At 40.2% G+C, this 23,502-nt stretch overlaps 1 protein-coding gene across 2 annotated transcripts in view; it reads right to left on the reverse strand.

Annotated features, from left to right (window-relative positions):
- Positions 1-1,572: 1,572 nt before the first annotated feature.
- Positions 1,573-23,502, reverse strand: part of LOC306997965 (centrosomal protein of 295 kDa-like) — a 29,182-nt gene continuing 7,252 nt past the window's right edge. The window contains exons 4-14 of one of the 2 annotated variants that reach the window (XM_079611624.1): positions 23,323-23,445; positions 23,124-23,214; positions 22,935-23,042; positions 22,276-22,407; positions 21,777-21,960; positions 19,614-19,763; positions 19,318-19,527; positions 18,013-18,119; positions 16,789-16,941; positions 5,246-5,325; positions 1,687-1,822 (exon numbers count right to left, since the gene is read on the reverse strand). In XM_079611624.1, coding sequence (XP_079467750.1) covers positions 5,281-5,325; positions 16,789-16,941; positions 18,013-18,119; positions 19,318-19,527; positions 19,614-19,763; positions 21,777-21,960; positions 22,276-22,407; positions 22,935-23,042; positions 23,124-23,214; positions 23,323-23,445 — 1,303 coding nt within the window. In that variant the 3' untranslated portion in view covers positions 1,687-1,822; positions 5,246-5,280. Of the gene's footprint in view, positions 1,823-5,245; positions 5,326-16,788; positions 16,942-18,012; positions 18,120-19,317; positions 19,528-19,613; positions 19,764-21,776; positions 21,961-22,275; positions 22,408-22,934; positions 23,043-23,123; positions 23,215-23,322; positions 23,446-23,502 lie in introns of both variants that reach the window. The other variant, XM_079611623.1, reaches the window with a different exon arrangement.

Below are 23,502 nucleotides of genomic sequence, written 5' to 3' on the forward strand. Positions count from 1 at the left end.
CTTTGCACTCCTTAATTGTTTTTAATCATTAATCAAATACGTTATCCTTCCCTCCCCCCTCGAAACGACTTCTCTTCCTGTCATGTGATCTGGCTCGCGAGGGCACGGCAACTCCCCTCAAACCGTTAGTCTGCTACATAGGCTGTAGAAAAAGATGGACGACACCCCTTCGCTCTCTTCCACTGGTGAGAACTGAAGCCGCCAGTGTCCTGATTTGTTTACGCATCATTTATGCGGCCAAAAAAGACAAGGACACAAACACCTAACGTCAAATTTTTCAAAACTTTATTAACAGACTGAAATAAATCAAAACAAAACCTCCCACATGTCAAACTCAACCCAATTGGAAAACTGGGGAAGAGCTCATCTGAAAAACAAACCATCAATTTAGTGGACCACTTATCGAGTAACTGCAGCTCTATTAGGATTGTGATGATAAACTGATTCATACCAATGTCATCTGCCTCCGTCCCGGCCGGTGAGGCAAGCGCCTGAGGTGGCAAGGCCCACACCTGAGCCGGTCGCTCTCCCGCCTGAGAGAAGTCGAGGACCATGAGGACGGCTGGCTGTGACTGCCACAGAAACAGAAGCTTCCCCACGGTCACCGACTTCTCCAGCGCCCGCACTGCTCTTGAGCTCGAGCGGGTCTAAAACAATATAACAATGTTTTTATCTTTCATGACAAACATCTCATGTAAATGTCTCAAATGTTTGCAAGTCGGAGGCTCGTGTAGCCGCAACATTGCAGCTGCATCTCGACTCAACGGTAAGGTGACTCTGGACTTTAATTAGGATATGTGAGATCAGTCCAGAGTCACCTTACCTTTGAGTCGAGATGCAGCTGCAATGTTGCGGCTACACGAGCCTCCGACTTGCAAACATTTGAGACATTTACATGAGATGTTTGTCATGAAAGATAAAAACATTGTTATATTGTTTTAGACCCGCTCGAGCTCAATAGCAGTGCGGGCGCTGGAGAAGTCGGTGACCGTGGGGAAGCTTCGGCTTTTGTGTAATCTCTACTCCTGTGGACTCCTGGCCTCAGGTGTGTTTGCGGCTGGACTTCAGGCTCACGCTGGATATTATTAACATGCTAACGTGTGTTTTTCAGGATCCTTTCGATCTCTTTATGAGTGTGTAAAGGAACTCAAATGCAGAGGCGACTGTACTGATTAGTACTGAAGTAATTAAATTATTGTAAACATGTGGTTAATTGACTAATGGCTTGAATGATTTGACTACTCTTTAGTCAGGGCAGCCCTAGGGTTTACTTTAAAAGGCTCACGAGATGGAAAATGAAGCATACTCTGGACTTTAATTAGGATATGTGAGATCAGTCCAGAGTATGCTTCATTTTCCATCTCGTGAGCCTTTTAAAGTAAACCCTAGGGCTGCCCTGACTAAAGAGTAGTCAAATCATTCAAGCCATTAGTCAATTAACCACGTTTACAATAATTTAATTACTTCAGTACTAATCAGTACAGTCGCCTCTGCATTTGAGTTCCTTTACACACTCATAAAGAGATCGAAAGGATCCTGAAAAACACACGTTAGCATGTTAATAATATCCAGCGTGAGCCTGAAGTCCAGCCGCAAACACACCTGAGGCCAGGACACCACAGGAGTAGAGATTACACTAAAGCCAGAAGCATGAGTGACGATAATAAACACTCGCTGCGTGTCGGCCTGGACCCCAGCGGACGTGGACGCTCCTGCTCAGGCACAAAAGGACACACTTTGGTCTCTTTGGTGAAGAGACGTTTTCCCGCCTTCCACGCTCTCTGGACGCCGCTGGCACACGCACTCGTCCACTTTGAGTTTTCTGCAAACAACAATATTGATGAGAACATGTGTTATTAGCACAGATTACGGCTGAATGATGCACTAGTTCTGCATTGAAGAACACGAGAAGAACCACACACACGTCACATTATAATGGTCTCCTCCTGTTTATATGCTCCTGACACCCAGAGAAAAAGTTTTGTGAATTTAGTATTTTAGTGTTTGTCATTACATTGTTTAGAGCATAAGAAACAAATCAGTTGTGAAAAGGATATTTTATCCATATGCATGTGCTCTGTAGTGGACACCAGGACTCTGTTGTTTAACAATAAAATTACACAAAATAACATTGGGATTTTTTCTTTCATTCACCAATAAATGTTTAGATTTCGGGATTTTTTTTAACCAAACATTGTATAAAGAAGATTCTCAACTTTGTTATGGAAGATATATCGGAATGAATTGATATGCCATTTAATTTTACTTTATGCAATATGAGGGTAAAATGGCCATAAATGTAATTCCCATTCAATACAATGTATCTGTACACTATCTAATTTGAATATTAATATGTTCTGTTGACTTTTATTATCCTCATGGGGAAATTGTGTTGCAGTGAGTTTTAACATGCATACACAGAAATAACAACAAACATATGAACACACAAAAACACATTTTAAAAATCACAAAATCAATGACAAAAACAGAAGCAATAACTCTACAAGAAAACCCCCACTATCTTTCATTTAAGCTGTGTGTGTGTGTGTGTGTCTAATTTGATTCTAACTCAAAACGTGCGTACATGTAGCCTACACCACCTCCTGAGCTGGCGTGGGATTTGAGCGTGCCGTACGCCAACGTCCATATTGATAAATCGCAAAGTCACCGTGGTTTTGGGTGTACGCCAGGTGTATGCTGGAAATTTGGTGTACGCACTTTTCATAAATGAGGGCCAGTCAAAAAAATAATAATTGTACCACTAGAGGGGTGTAAACAGCCAGAAAATCACATCAAATGTTTACACACATGATGTTCACACGGCTGGTGAAGTTGGTGGGTGCTGTGAGCATAGAAATACATAATTAAGGCTAGATGTCTTACGGCGGAGTCTCTAACGTCATCACCGGCGGCCATCTTGTCACAGGCAAGCGATCTGGCGGGCTCTGTGGTACCTGATGTAAGGTGAGTGATCGCACGAACACCAATACTCTTTATCTCGCTGATATCTTGACGGATTTACAAACGGTTTGGTTTCTTGCAAGGGTGGTTCTTCAACTACAGGCACTTTTGGCCTTGTGAACTTGAGGGGGGAAAAAAGTGTTCAAATCAAAATTGTCAGTCTAACAGTTAAATATAACTAGTCTAGTTTAGATTACGTGATCCAAGATGGCTGCTGTGAGTGATGTTTGTGAAGTATGAGAGGAGAAAAATAGATCTAAACTTCAAATCCAGCAGGTTTTGGGTGCGTGTTGTGACTGGAATTAAAACTTACGGGAGCCAGAGCGCCTGACATCAAAGCAAATTTAAAAGTGCTGGCTAATGCTAAACGTAAATTCTCTAAGATTATTATTCACGTCGGCACTAATGATGTTCGACTCCGGCAGTCGGAGACCACCAAAACCGTCCTTTACCGGCTATTTGGAGACCGGAAGTTGGGCCGAATATCCGGCTTTTACAGTGGCGACCCGAGACGTGAACTCAGATGGATTTCGCGAGCAAAGTCCTTTCCAGCAAAATGGAATCTAAAATCAACACAGAGGTTTGAACATCTTCTCTTTCTTCCGCCGCTGTGGTAAGTCAACTTTTTCTACCTTTTTAGAAGTGTTGAGAAAATGTTTGCATTGTTACGGGTCGGAAGGCTCTTTGTCTAGAAACACGTGTGAGGACGTGATTAGATTAGCAGCGGCAGCACAGATGAAGAATGAAAACACTTATATAGATTTGAAAGATCTCCTTGTTTGCCTAAGCAACAAGAAACGAAACCTAAAATTGGAATAACATCTTCCAAATAATGAATAACTCGACGAAGAACCGAAAAAATAAAGCCTAAAAGTTTTAAAATCAGCCGCATGTTTTTGCCATTGTTGTATTGGCTTGACAAACCAGCATCAGTATCTGCAAACAACAGAAAGAGACATCCAAGTTTGTAAACGATCGAAAAACGCGTGATTTTATAAATAAAAAGGCAGGTCGATGAATTGTTTATGAAAAGCAAAGAAAGTTTTTAGAAAAACAGGATGATATGATTTACACAGGCTAGAAATCAGATCTAGGCTAAGCTAAATGCTATTGTCCATGCTGCTTCCAAACGCTTAACCCTTTGTGTTGCCGGCCCACCGGTAGGCCCAAAGCCACATTGAAAACATTAATATCCTATACTAAACCTAAACTAATCTTGACAAACTCTATATTACATTTGAAAGCTTGAACTTTAACACCGATGAGATTAAAAAGCATGCAATAATTCTGTTAATTTTCAATTTTGAAATTGTGCTTAACACATTGTGCTCATAGAACACAATTTAGTCGTTTGTGCAAAAGTGTACATAGGCTAAATTTAAGTTTATTCTTTAAACACAGGATTGCTTTACTGTAAGTGTACTTGAAACACTTAGGTAAAGGCTGTAGATTTTCTCTAGGCCATGCGTCCTGTGTTGAACTGAATTAAACACGTGTATCTATGCTGAATTTGTTTGTATCCTCAGTGGAAAGAAAGAAAAAACTCCACGCGAAGGAGCATAGAATTGCCATGTGGCTATGATGTGATTCACAATGAATTTGAAAATCAGAAACAGCGAACGCACATCTTATTAATCCTGAAACAACAAAACACTCATATTCAAAGTTTCAGAGAACGTCGCGCATTAGGGTTCAGTAACTCTGAATCTTAAACAAAAATGTATGCATTGTTACGTTTGAATTCATTCTAAATGACTCTGAGGTTGTTTTTCCCAAATAGATTATTGGATTCGTATATTTCCACAATTCTGCGACCAGATCAGCGACGGGCTGAGACCTGGCATTATTGCAAGTATACTTGAATGCAGACATTCAAGGGGGTTATGAAAAATATATTTTATTGTGTACGTGTGAATTACGGCAAATCTTAGATGTATAACCATTTACCTCTGATTGACGACCAGGACTGGCGAGTTTGTGTCGAGAGACCTGTGAAAGACCAGGGGCCTCATTTATAACCGTTGCGTACGCACAAAACAGGCCCCGAATAAGACGTATGCCACTTCCGACGCATAAGTTGTGATTTATAAAAACAAACTGGACGGGAAAATGTGCGCACCTGCACGGAAACTCTGACCCATGCGTACGAACGTTTTGGAGACGGAGCAGTTTGGCGACACCGATGGTGAGCTGGAGTTAAATGTCTTTTTGGTCACTTTTAGACAGAAAATCGAAATAAAATTATACATATACAGAAAGATAATACAAATATAATTTCACTCACCAAGCCTATCACTTGAAGCAAATATCCACCCCTTCTTAAATGTCTGCGCCAGCGAGCGCGTTAGTGAAACTGACGCATATCTAATGGCAGATGAAGAAAAACTGTAAATCTTCATTAGGAGTCCTAATCATAAATAGGCTACAGTTTATATAAAACAATGATTTAAACTATGTTTTATTTCTGATATAAACATTTAGATTAAATATGCCATTCTCATTAACGGAGTTAAACACTTAAACTACATGACATTTACTGAAAAGTTACAAATATGTATATATATATAGGCCTATTCAATAAATAGCCTATAAATATTTGTTGTGGATGCAATGCTTTGAACACTTTTCCTTTGGCATGCTGTGTTTTAATGTTTTAACTACAGAGATAATTGTTTATCATGATAATAGCAGATTGTGCAAATATAATGCACAACAAGGTCTATCTGTTTCTATTAAAAATATAAATCAATTAAAAATACTATTTGGCCAGTGGACAAGATTGAGAAAAACTTTCTCTGAAATGTATTTTACACTATTTGATTTATTTATTCAAAAACAAGGCAAGGATAGGCTACTAAATTATTTTTATTAATGTAATGTGACAGCACATCCGTATTTCATATTTTCCTAATGTCTTGTACCGTTAAACATGTTATGACGTGGATGAATAATCATATGCAAATGATATGCAGATGAGGATATACATAGTAAAACTAGGCGTTGTAAGCTCCATATATGGTTATTTCGGGGAGGAGACGCGTGTGCGCACAATCTTCCGCTGAGTGGGATTTATAAAGTGAATCATGCGCAGGTTCTGGCGTACGCACGTTTTTATAAGTCTGAATATTTTTTTGCGCACGCCATTTTTGGCTTTTGGACGCACGTACACTTTTAGTAAGATCCTACGCACAGTTTTATAAATGAGGCCCCAGGACCTCTAAGTGATATAGTCTTCTAAATCTAAGCGGATAAAATATAATCAGAGTTTAAAAGAGAATCCTCAAACATTAAAATTATAATTTCACATACACGTAGTTCTTAAAGAGACTACAAATGAAAGAATAGGCATTTGAAATCTAAAAAGAGAAACAGCGAACGCGCATCTCATTAATTGTAACAAAAAACCCTTTCCATCATTGTGAAATTAAGCAAATATAAATTGGAACATGGATAATGATCATGTCCTGTTTAAACTATGGGCCGAAAAGGTCGAGCCTACACTGTACAAACTCAGTAGAAAAGGTCTTAACATGGACGCTATTGACAATGAAATATTCACTTGGTGGAAAACAGTGGGTAGTAAGCAGAAGAAATCAAAACATGGTGAAATAATTGAGGCTTTAAACTTCATAACTTATAAACAGCTACATAAGTCAACCAAATTTCTATCTTCGCTTAAGGAGGTTAAATGTGAAGTGCATTCAAAAAATGCGGAGGCACAAATGATTCAAGATCTTCAAACACAGCTAGATCGATTACTATCTGAACAATTAGCCCCGACTAAAAAGTGTAAAAATCACAAAGACACCATTGCAGAACTTAAGGCTAAGCTAAATGCTAAAAAATGCTAAAAAGTCCAAGTCTCCCATAACGCTCAACAGCGATGGGACAAAAAATGTGCACTTCTTAGATGAGGCAGCCTGCTCTAACAATCGTGCATCTTTTCAGACAGATGAAGCACGTGATCAAATTTTGAAAAGAGTGCCTGTTTCAGCCCTTAAGGTGATACGGCACCCAAACGGCACAGAGTCAAGCATCCGACGTCCTTTAACGGTAACTGAATGTAACTTGTTTAAAGCAGAGATCGGACCATTCCCTTTGAAAGGACCGTTTGAACCGTGGTGGAGACGCATTGTAAGTCTAAAACATGCATTTCAGCTCGAACCAAAAGATATTTGGCAAATTGTAATCCGCTCAATTCCAGATGTTTTGATCTACAAGATACCACAGGTTTTGATGACAGGCACCATTGTGCAGTCAATGTGTCAAAATGAGACTGAAAGTGAAATCTTTAATAGACTCAAACAATGCCTTCGTGATCTGCGTGGTTGTAGTCCTGTTGGATGGGAACTGATTTTCAATCGGAAACAGAATACTGAAGAGTCGTTTGAGACATATGCAGAAAATATGTTTTTGAGGAGTATTCTGGAACTGAAAATGTTAACCACAACAATGTAACTCTCCTTGAATTACTGCTTACAAATGCAGGTCCGCGTGTACAGCAATCGCTCACGTATGGTGCTTCTCCACCTCAAAATACATTCGAAGGTATTGTTAGCTGGGCAACACGAATTGAGTCACGAAAACAAATGCATTGTGAGGTAGCGGTGTTAGAATGTCATAAAAATCATCCGTCTGCAGGCGAATTCAGAAAGCCACACTGTGGCAAACTGAGCAGATTCTGTAATTCCTGTCACAAAACCGGACATAGAGGAAAAATGCTGGTCCCTGGGCAGAGGCAGACCTCCACCCTATTTCAAAAAACGCAGACAACCACACTCTGACACAAACCAGCACTCTGCAGATAACCAAAGCTCAAAAGCATCTAAAACTCTTACTGAGCTGACAACGTTGATTACTCAAGGTCTTCAGCTATTAGCGTCATTTGCTAGTCGGGTAGCAGCCCAATAGCAAATGGCTTAATAGTTTAACATCTGAATTATTTTAAATATAACATAATTGTATTATAACTCGAATTCTAATATACATTGTGTTATAATCGCCAAGCAGGGCATTAATTGGAAAAGTGTGACATCAGTCCTTATAATTAGATTCTATTGGCCTTTCAACCAGTGCCAAAAAGGGGCGGGTACACGGCTAGAATTGTGTGGCACAGGTAATAGCAAACAAAATTGTGCAACAACTAAAATCTAATTTATCAGAGAAGCAAATTTACGAGGAGGGTGTGAAATGCTAAACAGCGGACTGAAGGCTGAACCGGAAAAGCAGCTTCAGGTGTCACAACACACTGAGACAACAGCAACAATTCAGACGTGGTCAATGAAACTCGGATTCATGTGACATCTGGAATTAAAATTGCAATTGACATGATAATGGAACAAGTAAAAGAATTCCACACGTCTGAATTTAATGTTTTTGAAATATTGGAATTATCAGTCTCTGGTTCGCTCTCCTCTGTTTTATGTCTCAGGTTTACTTCTGCAAATTCCTCGAAGGACGGACGCCAGGATGGGCCGGACCCCACCTGGATCAAGGCCAGGACAGCAGAATTGTTAGAACATAACCTCAGGAGAAGGGTGAAAAGACAACTCAAGAGGCCACTCACACCTCACACTACTGCATAACTATGGCCTCCCAGTTAGAACTGGATCTAAATTTACAACACAATTGTCATATTTGATTCCACCCATCTCTTAGACATGAACACTGATCACACACCTCAATTACCGCTGAACACTACACATAAGATAAAGATGGTATAGAGACCAAAAGTGACACTTCACTAATGATCTATTGTCCATCATCACACTAACAGATCCAGACAGCTTCACACACATAGGATGGCAAAGCTGATCCCATGATGACAGTACACACTACTAACTCATGGGAAAACACTGTAACGTACACATGAATGGCTACAGTCACAAATTGATAATGCTAATTCAAAAGCAGAGGCAGACCTGCTATTAAAATTCAAAAATGTTTAACTGATTGTTATTGGTGTGGTTGGAAAATCATAGGGCCCATGATTACTCAACAATGCCTCTAATAACACATTATAAAAACAAACTAGATCTGAAGTGTGAACGCTTCAATTACAAAAAATTACAATTCAACCCTGTCCTGTGACTTAGCCAGCAACACACACACACAAAAACCAAACTGTAATATGATTAAACACACAAACACACACACCGTTACAAGGAATGAATGATCTCCATTCTTATATCATGCCAAAGTCACTTCTTAAATCTACATAGGTGACTTACATTGGAAGATTACTGAACAGACAATGATTATTATATATATATATATATATATATATATATATATATATATATTTCTTCATGATTTTTGATTGAATATTATTATTGATATTACATGACTTATTGTTGCATATACTCTGCATATTTGTATTTTGACCATTTGACCTACAACAATGTTTTTGGACATTGATTAAATTGAATCTCTGCGTTTGGGTTACACTAGATATTTTACAGAAACTCTACATGAAATGAGGTTATAAACCAGCATTTGTTGTGATGAAATTTATTTGTGTGTTTCCTGAAACAGTGTAAGAACTTGTTGATCTTCTTTTGTCCTCCCTTGACCATGTTTCGAAATACATCAATTTAAGGGGTTTTTGCCAGAGACAAATTTGAATCTGACCATATCAACCCTTTGACCAATGACAAATGCCATGTGTCTACTTTTGCTGTTTGTTGTGTTGGATGCTCTTTAAATCACAGGATCACTGATACCGAAGTTCATGTCCTGTGTCCTGGTTCAGAAAGAGACAGCTGCTAGATTGCTGTCCCACTCGTTTGCTCCCAGATTCAGTGCCTGTTCTTATGAAGTGTGTGATGGAAGAATTGCACATCTATGAACGGTGAAAGACCATTCGATGGAGTCTCCTCATGCAGGACTGGATGGTGAACAAAGACTGAACACTGACAAACTGTTATTGCTACAAAGCCTGGACGAAAAGTCTGAAGATGCAACTGCACACAACAGAAAGCATCTATGGATTGTGTCACCTTTGAATTCCATGTGTATTGCCAATGGTGCCAAACGGCGGACTGTAAGGTTGGAAATAATCAAAGCAACAAAGACATTTGTTTTTCGTCGTTATAAAGGTGTTTATACAAAAAAACATCCACATATTTGCCAATCGGAATATCAGTGTTTCATACTAAAGCTAATAAATGTGTGAATATTTTGAATAAAAAAGGAAAAATGACATAAAAGCAGATCATCATTCATTCAGCGCTGTGTTGTGCTTGTGCTGTGTCACGTGACAAGCAATGACGCGTCACCATGGAAACAATAAAGTGGCAGATTATGATTTTTTTTCACATGTGCAGTTTGTTGTTCATTAAGCTGCAGCTCATTTCACATTTACTTTTTCAAATGAAATAAAATTCATATAATAATTTCTAATCATATCATTGCATTTGCATATTAAACTTAAATTGAGCTTATCCTTCCTATTTTGTTGTTTTTTGGGGGCCTGTTAGAGTGGGATTCTGTTAGGTGGTCCTCAGAAAAAAATTGGAAGGTAAAGTGGTCCTTGGGCTGAAAAAGTTTGAGAAACACTGCTTTAAATGAATCAACCCCACAAGATTGCGGTTATAAACATGAACCTCGTCTGAAACGCAAAGGAGGAGGTGTTGCTGTAATTTATAGTAATATTTTCAAAACCACTAAGAAATCTAGCTTTAAATATAATTATTTTGGTGCTTAATTTAAAAATATATAGTGTAAACGATAAATCACGTTAGAAAATTCTGCTGGCTACTGTATACAGGCCACCAGGGTACCATATTGACTTTATCAAAGAATTTGCGGACTTTCTATCAGAATTAGTATAGGCTGCAGATAAAGTACTAATTGTTGGTGATTTTAATATACACCTAGATAATGAAAAAGATGCATTGGGATTGGCATTTAAAGACATTGTAAACTCAATTGGAGTTAGACAACATGTGTCAGGACCTACTCATTGCCGTAATCATACTCTAGATCTAATACTATCACATGGAATAGGTGTTGCCGTTGAAATACTGCAGCAGAGCGATGACATCTCAGATCATTATCTAGTCTCATGTAAATTACATTTAGCCAAGGCTGCAAAGCCGACTCCGTGTTATAAATATGTTAGACCGATCACTTCTGCCACTAAAGATTGCTTTATCAATAATCTTCCTTATCAGTTTCATCATCTCAGCATCCCGGATAGCTTAGAAGAACTTGATATTGCAACAGAAACTTTTAACTCTCTCTTTTCCAGCACTTTAGACACAGTTGCTCCACTGCGCTTAAAGAAGATTAAAGAACATAGGTCCAACGCCGTGGCACAACGAGCACACTCAGGCCCTTAAGAGAGCAGACAGAAAAATGGAGCGCAACTGGAAGAAAACAAAACTAGAGGTATTCCGGATTTCATGGAAGGAGAGCTCGATTGCTTAAAGAGAGGCTTTACAAGCTGCTAGATCTGCTTATTTTTCAACCCTATTAGAAGAAAATAAACATAAACCTAGGTATTTATTTGAAACAGTGGCTAAGCTAACGAAAAAGAAAGCTTCCAGCCCAGAAGCTTCCAAGAAACACAGCAGTAATGACTTTATGAACTTTGTAGCACCATTGCCAGATGGTGATCGATAAAAGCATACATTTTCTATTTTGTTGACTTATTGCATGGCTAAGAGGTTTCTTGACATTTTGCTAAACTTAGACAAAACACAGACTTTGTGATTTAATGCATTCCAAATTGTCTTCTCCCCTTTTGTCAGAGACATTAACGCGTGCTGAAAGCTTTTAGTTGATTCTCTGCCTAGATAATGTGAGATACCCCTGGAGTTTTAATTGAATTTATCGTCCGAACCGCGTCTGGGTTCTTTCACAGGGACTCCCCGCCGTGAAAGTTCCATTCATGTATTGTTCTAAAAGCCGAACGCACACACACAGACATATGTTTACACCCCTTTAGGTCAACAGGCCAACTGCGCGCCCCCTTCGTCCCACACACACACACACACACGGTGGGGGGGGGTGAAGAACAGAAACACACGCACAGAATTCTAAAAGTGAGAAAAACGCTTGTTTGTGAGAATGCAACATTCTGTTTGAAAATACGGTTAACGATTATGCAGAATTTGATGAAGAACGCACGTTTACTGGATTGAAAACGGCCAATAGATGCGCGTAATACTCAAAAATCAATATAGTTCTCTTTAACATTATCTAAACGATAGCAAATTTGGTATGATTGGAAATCAGGAAATTAGACGAATTCGAATCTGTTTTGAGAAATAATCTATTATGCATTATTAAACATTTATTGAAGTGTAGAATAATGTCAGAATAAAACTCCGGCCCCTCCCCACACGCTGAATGGGCATACCATCACAGACAAAGAAATCTTGGCGCCACAAAATTCCCACTCGTGATTGGCTCCCAGGCTCAGAATGGGCGTGCTCCCGTTTCATTCATATTTCGGAGACAAGCCCATCTTCTGGGTCTTCCGCTCTTCTTCACTTCCGCGCTACAATTCTAGTTTACCACTCTAGTCTCTGATTCTAGTCTAAACGGCTAGTTTCTCTAACTCTTAGCTTTAACTCCGCTTCAAGAGAGCCTGGCTCTCCGTTTACTTTCCGTTTCTAAGACTAAGTCTTTATTTTTATACAAGTTTTAAAGCTACTTCCTTGATCCAGCGTTTTAACGAGCGAAAGCTTAGCGCCTCCACTCTGCGTCAAAACAACCATGTGACGCAACCCGGAAACCCGCGAGGCTTCAAAGAAACAGCGCTAGCACCAGACGACTTTCCAACGACAAACACAGTAGGCTAATTCCCAATCTGGTCTTTGAAACAAAGCTAGTTAAGGTTGTCTGAGAATCCTCCGGTCTCTTGATTATTGAAAGTATTCCTTAAACTGTGTAATCTCTCTCTCTCTCTCTCTCTATATATATATATATACACGCTACGTAATCGTTTTATAATCCTTTGTCTTGTTTATGCATATTGTTAAAGATACACTTTTGATCGTATATGTATTTCAAAGTGTCTTTTATTAAACTTCATTTAATCTTTGCCTGAGTTCACATGTGTTTATGAATCCATAAAATCTGAATGACAATGAAAGTAGATCTATGCTACCTTTTAATAAATGCTCTCCCACACTTTTAAACATTGCATAGTTTAGATATTCCCGGTCTGATTTCTTGGGGAGTAAGTTATCTCCATTAATGGCCATATGGATGTAATTCTGCTTGCCAAGAACTAAACAGATCGAAGTGTTGATGTAAATATTATATGTTATACGCACTAGTGGTTAAAGTTGTATTTCCAAGTACGACTGATTAAAATCATTCCCTTGCTCTGCATGAATTATTGTCGCGAGTAATCCTGATACATATTCATGATAGCTAAGGCGGTACAAGCCCATATTTGGAACCACTTTAAGGCGTATGCAAATAATATTCATCAAAACACATGAATATTTAATTTCCCATTTGAGTGCTAATTTCCCCAATTTATACTCAAAGCCAGTGTTGCTACAACTTCTTCACTTATAAGATCGATAATATCAGGGACAAAATTATAACTATGCAACCGTCTAATACAGTATCGCATCAGGAAGCGCATTGTAGTCTCCCTGAGGGAAATTTTGATTCATTCATTGCTATAGGAGAGGAAGAATTTTGCAAACTCGTCAAATCATCTAAATCGACAACTAGTATGTTAGACCCTATACCGACTAAGCTGCTGAAAGAGATGGTTCCAGATGTCATAGATCCTCTTCTTAATATCATCAATTCATCTTTGTCTCTAGGATACGTACCAAAAACCTTTAAGATAGCTACTGTATGATTAAACCGCTTGTTAAAAAAACGCAACTTGATCCTACAAAACTAGTCAATTACAGGCCTATCTCGAATCTGCCTTTTCTGTCAAAGATATAAGAAAAAGCAGTATCCTCACAACTGTGTTCCTTTCTTGAAAGAAATGATATCTGCGAGGATTTTCAGTCCGGATTTAGACTGTACCATAGTACCGAGACAGCTCTCGTTAAAGTTACAAATGTCTTGCTCTTATCATCCGATCGTGGTTGTATCTCTTTATTAGTGTTACTTGATCTTAGTGCTGCATTTGACACCATTGACCACAACATCCTTTTAAATAGACTCAAACATTATGTTGGCATTAGTGGAATTGCACTAGCATGGTTTAAATCATACTTATCTGACCATTATCATTTTGTAGCAGTAAATGAAGAGATGTCTTATCAATCACAAGTTCAGTATGGCGTACCACAAGGCTCAGTACTAGGACCGCTTCTGTTCACTCTGTACATGCTACCATTAGGAGATATCATTAGGAAACATGGAATTAGCTTTCACTGTTATGCCGACGATACTCAGCTGTATATTTCTTCAAAACCTAACGAAACCTACCAATTCACAAAATTAACGGAATGCATAGCTGATATAAAAAATTGGATGACTAGTAATTTCCTACTATTAAATTCTGAAAAAACAGAGATTCTAATTATTGGACAAAAAACTTCCACACGTAATAACCTAGAGTACTGTCTAACACTTGATGGCTGCTCTGTTAAGTCTTCGTCGTCGGTTAGGAACCTGGGTGTGCTCTTTGATACCAATCTTTCATTTGAAAGTCACGTGTCTAGTATCTGTAAAACCGCATTTTTCCATCTTAAAAATATATCTAAATTACTCCATATGCTCTCATTGACAAATGCGGAACAATTAGTTCATGCGTTCATGACCTCAAGACTAGATTATTGTAATACTCTACTGGGTGGTTGCCCTGCACGCTTAACAAACAAACTACAGCTAGTTCAAAACGCAGCAGCTCGAGTTCTTACCAGAACCAGGAAGTATGACCATATTAGCCCCGTTCTGTCAACACTGCATTGGCATTGTACATTTTAAAACACTGCATATAAATGTTAAAATATTGCTGATTACTTACAAAGCACTAAATGGTTTAGCTCCGCAGTACTTGAGCGAGCTCTTAACGCATTATAGTCCTTCACGTCTATTGCGATCTCAAAATTCCAGGGACAACGGATGCAAAATAGCCTTTTGGCTAATTCTGGTGCATTTGCAGCAATGCTAATTAATGTACACTGTCCCTGTCAAAAAAATAAATAAAATAAAAATAAAAACATTCCGGCCAGTTGATAATACCTAGAATATCAAAATCGACTGCTGGCGGTAGATCCTTTTCCTATTTAGCACCAAAACTTTGGAACAGTCTTCCTACCATTGACCGGGAAGCAGACACACTCTGTCAGTTCAAAGCTAGATTAAAGACACATCTCTTTGACCTAGCATTCACATAATGCATTATAGACTTCTATAACTCAATGTTAGGCTGCATAGATTAGGTCAGCCGGAACCGGGAACACTTCCCTTAAATCCTGATGTACTCGTTACATCATAAGAAGAATGGCATCTACGCTAATTTTAGTGTCTTTGTTTATCCCGAGGTTTTCCCGCAGCCTGCCGTATCCAGATCTGACGAAGGACATTCGCCTGGACCCGATGACAACGCAGTGCTGAAGTGCCAACTAGTCTCTCCCTATGGAGGATCCCTTCACCACTCTACAGATAAAGCATTGTTGCAAATTCGTGTATCTCCCCCGTAGTGATAAAATAAAATTCTGTATCAAATTTATAGGCAGGACAAGTAGGTTGTATAGGCTTGGTTTGTAGAGAATTACAAACATGCGCACATATATTCAAACGCACATAACTATAGAATTAATTCTTGATGCGCACGTGAGCGTCATCAGCATTTCTCACAGGTTCGTGTTTAAAGTCTGTGTAGAGAGAACGGAGTCGTCTTAGCGGCCCCTAATTTAATAACAAATTATCCTTTCGACGGAAGTGAATCAATCAAAACTAACTCTAGCTGGAAAGTAACATTATTCAATAACCGCTATGAAGCCAAAACAATCTGTTACCTTAAATTATACGTTTATCTCTGTAAAGCTGCTTTGAAACAATCTACATTGTTAAAAGCGCTATATAAATGAAGATTGTTTTATTGTTTTATTTGGATCCCCATTAGCTCCCACTATGTGGTCGAGTGAAAACTGTATGAACGATTCAGACTGAATCACAAATTGAAAATACGGCCAACGGAAACGTCAATTTCGCAAAAACTTCCATATAATCACAAAAAGGTTTTCGGCAATTCGAAAAAGGAATATTTCTCAAGACTGCAATGGAAACAGTTTTTCCACATCTACAGGTCACCTGACGTACGTAACAGTCGATCGTTCTTTAAAGAAGTCGCGGTGTTTGGACAGAAGACGAGACCGAGCTCTTCATTAAACTCATAAAAGTCAAAAGTATTACAGGAATACTGGATTCTAGACCACAGAGAAATGCCACAACTGATCAAGAGCTTGAAGCAGAAGAGTGAGAAACACTCGTATGTGCCGCTCTCAGTGTAACAGTCTTTCCTTGCCACTAATGCTGGACACCCGCCTGCGTCTCCTTCATTAAAAATAATGGCTAGTACGGTGGCTGAGATATAAGTAAACCTACCAAAATCCGTCGCCATGATTGTTAAAATGACTTATCGCGAGAGGGAGAATTTTTTTTTTTACGTTTTAGTCACATAACTTCGGTTAATGGAGATGCCGTCATTTTGCAATAGTTATAAAAGTTTAGAGCAAATCTGTAATGGAAACGCAGCTAATTACACATTTTAATGGAAAGTTACTGCTGAATTCTCCCATTCCAGGGGAATTTCATATAAGTTTTTTGTGCAAGTGCAGAGTTACGGTGTCAACAGTATACGGCCCACACTCGTTCAGTGGACAGACGCACCTCTGGAGGCGCTGTGCTCTCCTGAGCTTCCTCGTCCTGCAGCGTGTGGCTCCTCTGGCTCTCTCTCAGGCGCTGCTCGAGCTCACGCCGCTTCTGCTCCAGCTCCTCCAGCACCGCCAGCTGCTCCTGCTGCCGGCCCAACAGCGCCGCCTCCTGGACACACACAACATCTTACTGTTCTGCTGACAGACCACTGCCAACTGTGGTTACAAAAGGCCTCCGAGGACCTCAGCGCCACGTTTATACTGAAGATAAAACCTTTAATAGTTGGCTAGATGCTCTTCATTTAATCCTAGAAAATATATTATAGTGCCCATATTATGCCATTTTAAAGATTCTTTAAGTTGTTTTGTTCCCTCTGAAGTCAGAACTAGACAACTGCGCCAACGGCGGTGGTACAGCAAATCTTTTTATGTGTATGTGAATATTATGACACGAGTGAAGCACAAAGCTTTGTACACAAAATAAATAGGTTAGCAATTAAATGTTACAGCGCAACCATGGAAACATTTGGATTTGTGCCCAAAATGGGAAACACATTCATTTGTTGACTTTGTATTCTTTGATTTTCCACAAATGTAACATTATTCCATTAGTTATTTCACTGGACATGGAATATTTTCTCTTTCCCAAATCTTCACTCACATCTAAGCCATTTTTCGAAAGGGGATTATAAACCTTTCTTCCTTTCGTTCACTTTTACTAGCAATATTTGCATCCATTACTGTATATATGACTCATTTATATTTGTGTGGAAATATAATTATAATATTTAACTTTACCATGATTTACGGATACTTATTTCAATGTTTAACAGGCTGTAGTTTGTAGGGCAGATGTCGTTTGCAGGCAGCCAATGAACGCCATAGGCTGGCATTATGCAAATTTGTTACATTGTTTCGTAGGTATGTAAAAGGAAGTAAGTGACTTAATTACTGACGAGTATTTTCTCTTTTACTACTATATTTGTCGTGCACTTTGATCTTTGCATACCTTTCACATTCACAAACAGCTCTATTACACACTACAAGAAAGGAAAAACCATAACAGTGAATGACGACAGTGAGCTCAGATCAAGTGTAGAGACCCTCATGAAGCATGTGTGTTACACAGGCATTCAGGTACCAGTAGTTTCACATCACAGCTCAGCCGCTTGAGCGCCGCCTGAAGGATCGTAGTGTACGGGAAGCGCATCATGTTGGAGACTGTGATCAGTGAACTCACGTGGGCCGCTCTGCTCTGGCTCTCGGCGGACGCTGGCTCCGGCTGGTCGCGCTCCTCTGGCGGCAGCAGCGTTCCTGCCACTACAGCTTCATCGCTCACGTCAGGCCCTGAGCAGCGACACCACAGCACTAATCAGCAGCAGACACGAGCCAGTGTGACACTGAGCACCATTCATTTATTAGGAGTGTAACAATACACGCATTCGTATTGAACCGTTTGGTACGAGGCTTTCGGTTCGGTACGCATTTTTCCTGCCGGTGCGATCACAACGTTGCCCAACATCACGTGACAAACGTAATGAAAGCGGAACGAAACTGCGCTACTCATTATTTTGTGCTTCGCGGACCGTTTATCAGTTTGGACCACCAATATCAGTGCAGCGCGAGCCGATCTTGATCAGGCGACACTGTTACTACACAGAGATCCAGTGAAGAAAGCATTTGAAGTAATAACATCACTGCGAGATCTCGTGAGAAGCATTCAGATGTCTCCGTTATTAACCGTAGATCTCTATTAGATCGAACAGCGCTGACGTGGAAACCAGGAGACACATTGTGCCGTGAATTAACTAGATATAGGCTTTAAGTCCACAGATCAGCAACATTCACCATGCATTTACTGTAGTAACACTCACTGTAATCATAGAAGTCTGGCAGGAAAAGGCACATCTTTTTCCAGCACTTCAAAACTCAAATATTATCATATTTAAATTATATTTTATTGTGATGACCAAAACATTATTTGTTCATCCTTCAAATATTACCCACATTTATATAAAACTAAAAGTCTCAAGATGTAGGAACCCTCAAAATAAAAAAGTAACTTAACATTTCAAGGAAATTTCTCTGGCATTTCTTTCTTTTTGCTGTATCAAAAACGTATCGAACCGTGAATTTTGTGAACCGTTACACCCCTACTATTAATATACTGAAAAATAAGTGAAATGCTTAAATTTACACACAAATGATCAGTTCAAGCACAAATGAAGGAAATGTGCCAGTGGTGTGTGGATTGGAGAAATCCATGTGACTTTTAGTCTATTATCCTATTACCGGTAGTTGATGAGAAAATAATTAGTCTAGCAAATTTTAAAGAGTCGATTGGTAATTTAAGGCTATGCTGTTGATTAGGATATTGATTTAGCAAATGTTGTTGCCAAGAAAGTGTCACTCAGAATGCTTCCCCCTTTAACCCAGTAAACACTTAAATAGTGGCATCATTCCTCTCATAACCAGTATTATTGTATAACGTGAACGTGCATCCTTAAAAACATTGTGCAAGTGCTGAACAATGCTGAAGCTTTACCGCTGTCAGGGTGCGCTAGGCTGGACGTCTGTTCTTCTACACTGCCCTCTGGTGCCTTTTCCTGGCCGCTCAACGATCCCGTTTCCACACTCAAGACTTCCACATCAGCGTCTCCCCCGTGTGACGTCAGCGCTGTAGCAGCGGCCCGCTGGCGGTCTCTTTGGCTCCTGATGCGGTCCAGCAGTCTCCTCAGAGCCCGTCGACCAGGATCTGCCAACACAAGAGAGAACATCATCATCATCATCGCGCTCCCGTCACTGCAGATCTGACATGCTGCTCTCCGATTGGCTGCTCACAGGGTGTTTCAGTCACAGGGGTATCAGGCTCCTCCCCTTCAGCTGCACATTCAGGGTCAAGGGTCACATCCAGCTCCTCGTCATGACTAGCAGCAGACAGAGGAGGAAGAGGTTCGGGCACCAGCTGCAGTACCACGTCACCTTTGACCTCTGGAGAAGATCAAATGAGGGAAAGCAGTCAATATGCAAAGAGATCTTCATATGCATTAGGACTTTCAAATCAAAATTAATTTTGCATAATCGTAAAAAAAAAAAAAAAATTAACTGCACATTCGAATGCAAAAGAGACATGATGTAACTGACAGTGTTTGTTTGTTAGCTTATCCAGTACAGCTGCGTTGGTCATTTGTAATTGATGCTGACAAAAACACTCAAAAATCGTGCAACGACATACTTGTGCGGTCAGAGCGGAGCGTGTGTTTTATCAGCTGAAAACTGTCAACTGACACCGCTCAGTGTTAACTTCATGTGCGAGGGAATGTATAATTGCGAGAGTCTGTGAGAATGTGATGATCACGGGGGTCGGTGAGACTTGCGTGTTCTTCGCGGGTTGTTGCTTGAGAATGGGAGTAATAAAAAAAACTTTCTGTGGAACTACGTTGTATCTTTGGCTATTTTCACTCAGCACTCACTCAGATCATGTTGAGCGCCTGGTGTTTTTGACGAACACGTAGATGTGTAGTAGTGTTGCTCTCGTCAACGAAAACCATGACGAAATATCTTCGCCAACGAACCTTTATCACCTGACGAAAACGAGACGCAACGTAAATGCTGGTCATGTGACGATGACTAAAATTAAATGTATAATGCAATATTGGTGACGAATAAAAACGAGACTAAATGTGGTTTACAAAATAAAAACTATGCTAAAATGTCTCTTCATTTTCGTTGACTCGTTTTCTTCAAAACGAGACGAGATGAAATGTTATAACGTCACAGTGAATGAGAGAGTTGAGCGTGAGCCCATACACTTAAGCTTTGTCGGCTTTGAATTCTGGTCAGCGATCTGGTCAACCGATTATTAGCGAATTTAACAATATTATTCCATTAAATTGTCTCATTGATATATATGAATGCATAATCATGACTTTTGCCGGTTCTTTGCAGTTTGTGCTTGTTATTAACATGGTAAGGCGCGTCAAGTTTAGTTGTAGGCTAAAGCTTCACTTTCTCTAGCAGCGCAATATCAAACACATAGCCTAAATGCCTCGCCGCTGTGGAGGATAAAATTCGCTCTTCAGACCATTTTATATCAAGTAGAAAACATGAAGATATCAGAAAAGAGATCGATGGTCTCTTCTGCTCGTGTCCCACATCCCTCTCAAAGCACAGAGTGGAAGTCTTTGTGTGGTAATATAAAACAAGTTTTATTTTGATTTTAAGCAACACCCCCCTACCCACCGGTAGTTGGTCCATTAGCAACGAGGTGGTAAAAAACTGCCACCGTCACAGCCATAAATATAATAAGAACCTTGTTTGAAATACTATATTGACTGGGTTAAAGAGAATTGCATTACTTACGAGACTAAAACACAAATTTTCAATGACTAAAACTAGACTAAATATCATCAGTTTTCGTCGACTAAAACTAACAAAAACTAAAATGCCAGCTTGACACAAAGACTAGACTAAAATTAAAACGGGCCGCCAAAAACATCACTAATGTGTAGTGAGAAGGGGACTGTTTCTGAATGGCAGTTTGCTGTTTTGTGTTAAAGCATGTTTTCTCAGTTACTGCTGCACGAACACGAGCAGAATTGCAGCCTAATTTTCCTTGCATGTACATTAAGGAAATTAGATTTTATTTAAGAATATTTGTTTCAAAAGTTAATTTACTTCAAAAAGTAAATGTCATTTAATTTCAATATAAGATGCGATGTTTGATTTGGTTTATATTTGCTTATTGCGCTCGCTTGCACCCTCTTTCCCTTGAACATTTAGTCTTCATTAGAATATTATTCGAATTTTGCTAATATTAAAGAAATTCAAATGTAGCTTTTCAGCCATTTTGACAGCCCTAGTTTGCATCATCACATCCAGAGCAACAACACACAGGGTTTGAGTGATCGTTCATGTCCACTGAAGAGGGTCAGGTTATCCTTTAACTAGAGCTCATCTGACGATGAAACGTCTGTACTTCGGCAGTGAGGAGACAGCACATACTGCGCTCCTGCGTGTACACGTCCTGGAAGGCGATCTCCAGCTCCCGCTGCTGCTCGTCCCGGAGCTCTTCCTGTCTGTAGAGAGACTGGAAGATCTGCGCCGGCACAACGTGGACCTCCTGTCTGCGGCGCAGCAGATCAGCCGTCTGCAGTCGCTCCAGCTCAGAGAGCAGCCGTGCACGGTCCTGCACACACACACACACACACACACACACACACACACACACACACACACACACACACACACACACACACACACACACACAGAGGTGTAGCACATTTCATACACTCTGGCCATTCAAAATGCTTTACATAGAAAGGAATTAAAATAAATCAAAAAAATAAAAGGGAAATTAAAAAAGTTATAAAAAGTAATTAAAAGAGATACGATAGTTATAAAATGAATTAAAAGAGTAAAAAGATGACATAGATGAACGTAATTTTCCCATGGTGATTACACTGAGTCTGTGGTGCTCTTTCACACACTCGCACGGCTCTACCTGTGTGTGCTGCTCTCTCCGCAGCGCGTGTGTTCCCCTGAGACGAGCCTTCTCCTGCCGCTCGCGAGCTGCCTCTCGCCGCAGATCCTCCACCCGCTGGAGCTCCAGCGCCGCGGCCTGGCGAGCGCTCGGCTGAGCAGAACACACCACAGCATCCACCAGTCAAGCACCTTTTTATGCCGGTCAAATGCACTCGGGCGCCGCATGATTAACCTTTTAAACGGTATGGTGACTACGGTCCCATTTCTGCTATTAAACAGATTTTAAAGCCAAGTTGAAATAAAGACAGAAGGAAATACCATCGATTAACAGCCGTGTAGCTCACGTGTAAGGCTGCTTTTAAAGGTTTTTAAAAATGCATGTGAACACTGCCGGCGTTTATGATAATGTATTGCAACTTTGGGGCACATAAATGAACACATCATCTTCCTTGTGATCATTTGGCACCAAACACTGTGGAAAACATGGCTAAATTACATTTAACTAGATTCTACTGTAGTTTTATTCTTGCATTAAAACATTTTTAATCTATTTGGCTGGGAAACTGTAGTAGTTTGCTTGAAAAGACGATTTCTATGATAGAGAGGGAAAAAGTTTCATTTCAGAGCAAATACATTCATATCAAATCAAATCACATATTCTAATAAAAGATGAAATACCTGCTCGGTGTGTGTCTCCACAGCGGCGTGAGGCATGTGACAGTGTGTGCCCGAGAACAGCTCTGCTGCTGCTGACCTGAGAGGCGGTGGCGTGGCCTTCCCGATGCTCTGAGACAGGAAACACATCACAGGAATGACATCATGTGTGCTAACAGCTCTAACACAGAGAGTGACTGGCTGGCTCTGTACCTCCACTGGGTTCGGCGGAGGCGGCGGCAGACTGGCCACTCTCACGGCTCGCTTCTTCTCCACCAGAGCTTTCCTCCGAGCCTCAATGAGCCTGTCGTCACAACCACATCACATGATCGTGACACAAGGAAACAACAGTTTCCATGTGAAGCCTCTAGAGGCACAGATCGGTTTCTAGGGTGTTTCTTTGCGCACGGACCTGCAGCGCTGCTGCTCCTCCTCGTGTCTGCGGGCGCTGAGCTCGGAGCGCTTCCCGATGTCTCTCGTCCGCTCGCTCCTGCCTCTCCACACTCTTCTCAGCCAACGCCTCCAGATCCAGCTCCTGCACACAACACATTAAGAGATCCTTCACCCGGGCCGCAACTGAAGACTCGCGGTC

The sequence above is a fragment of the Phoxinus phoxinus genome (genome assembly GCF_949152265.1).
Source record: "Phoxinus phoxinus genome assembly, chromosome: 4".
Lineage (NCBI taxonomy): Eukaryota > Metazoa > Chordata > Actinopteri > Cypriniformes > Leuciscidae > Phoxinus > Phoxinus phoxinus.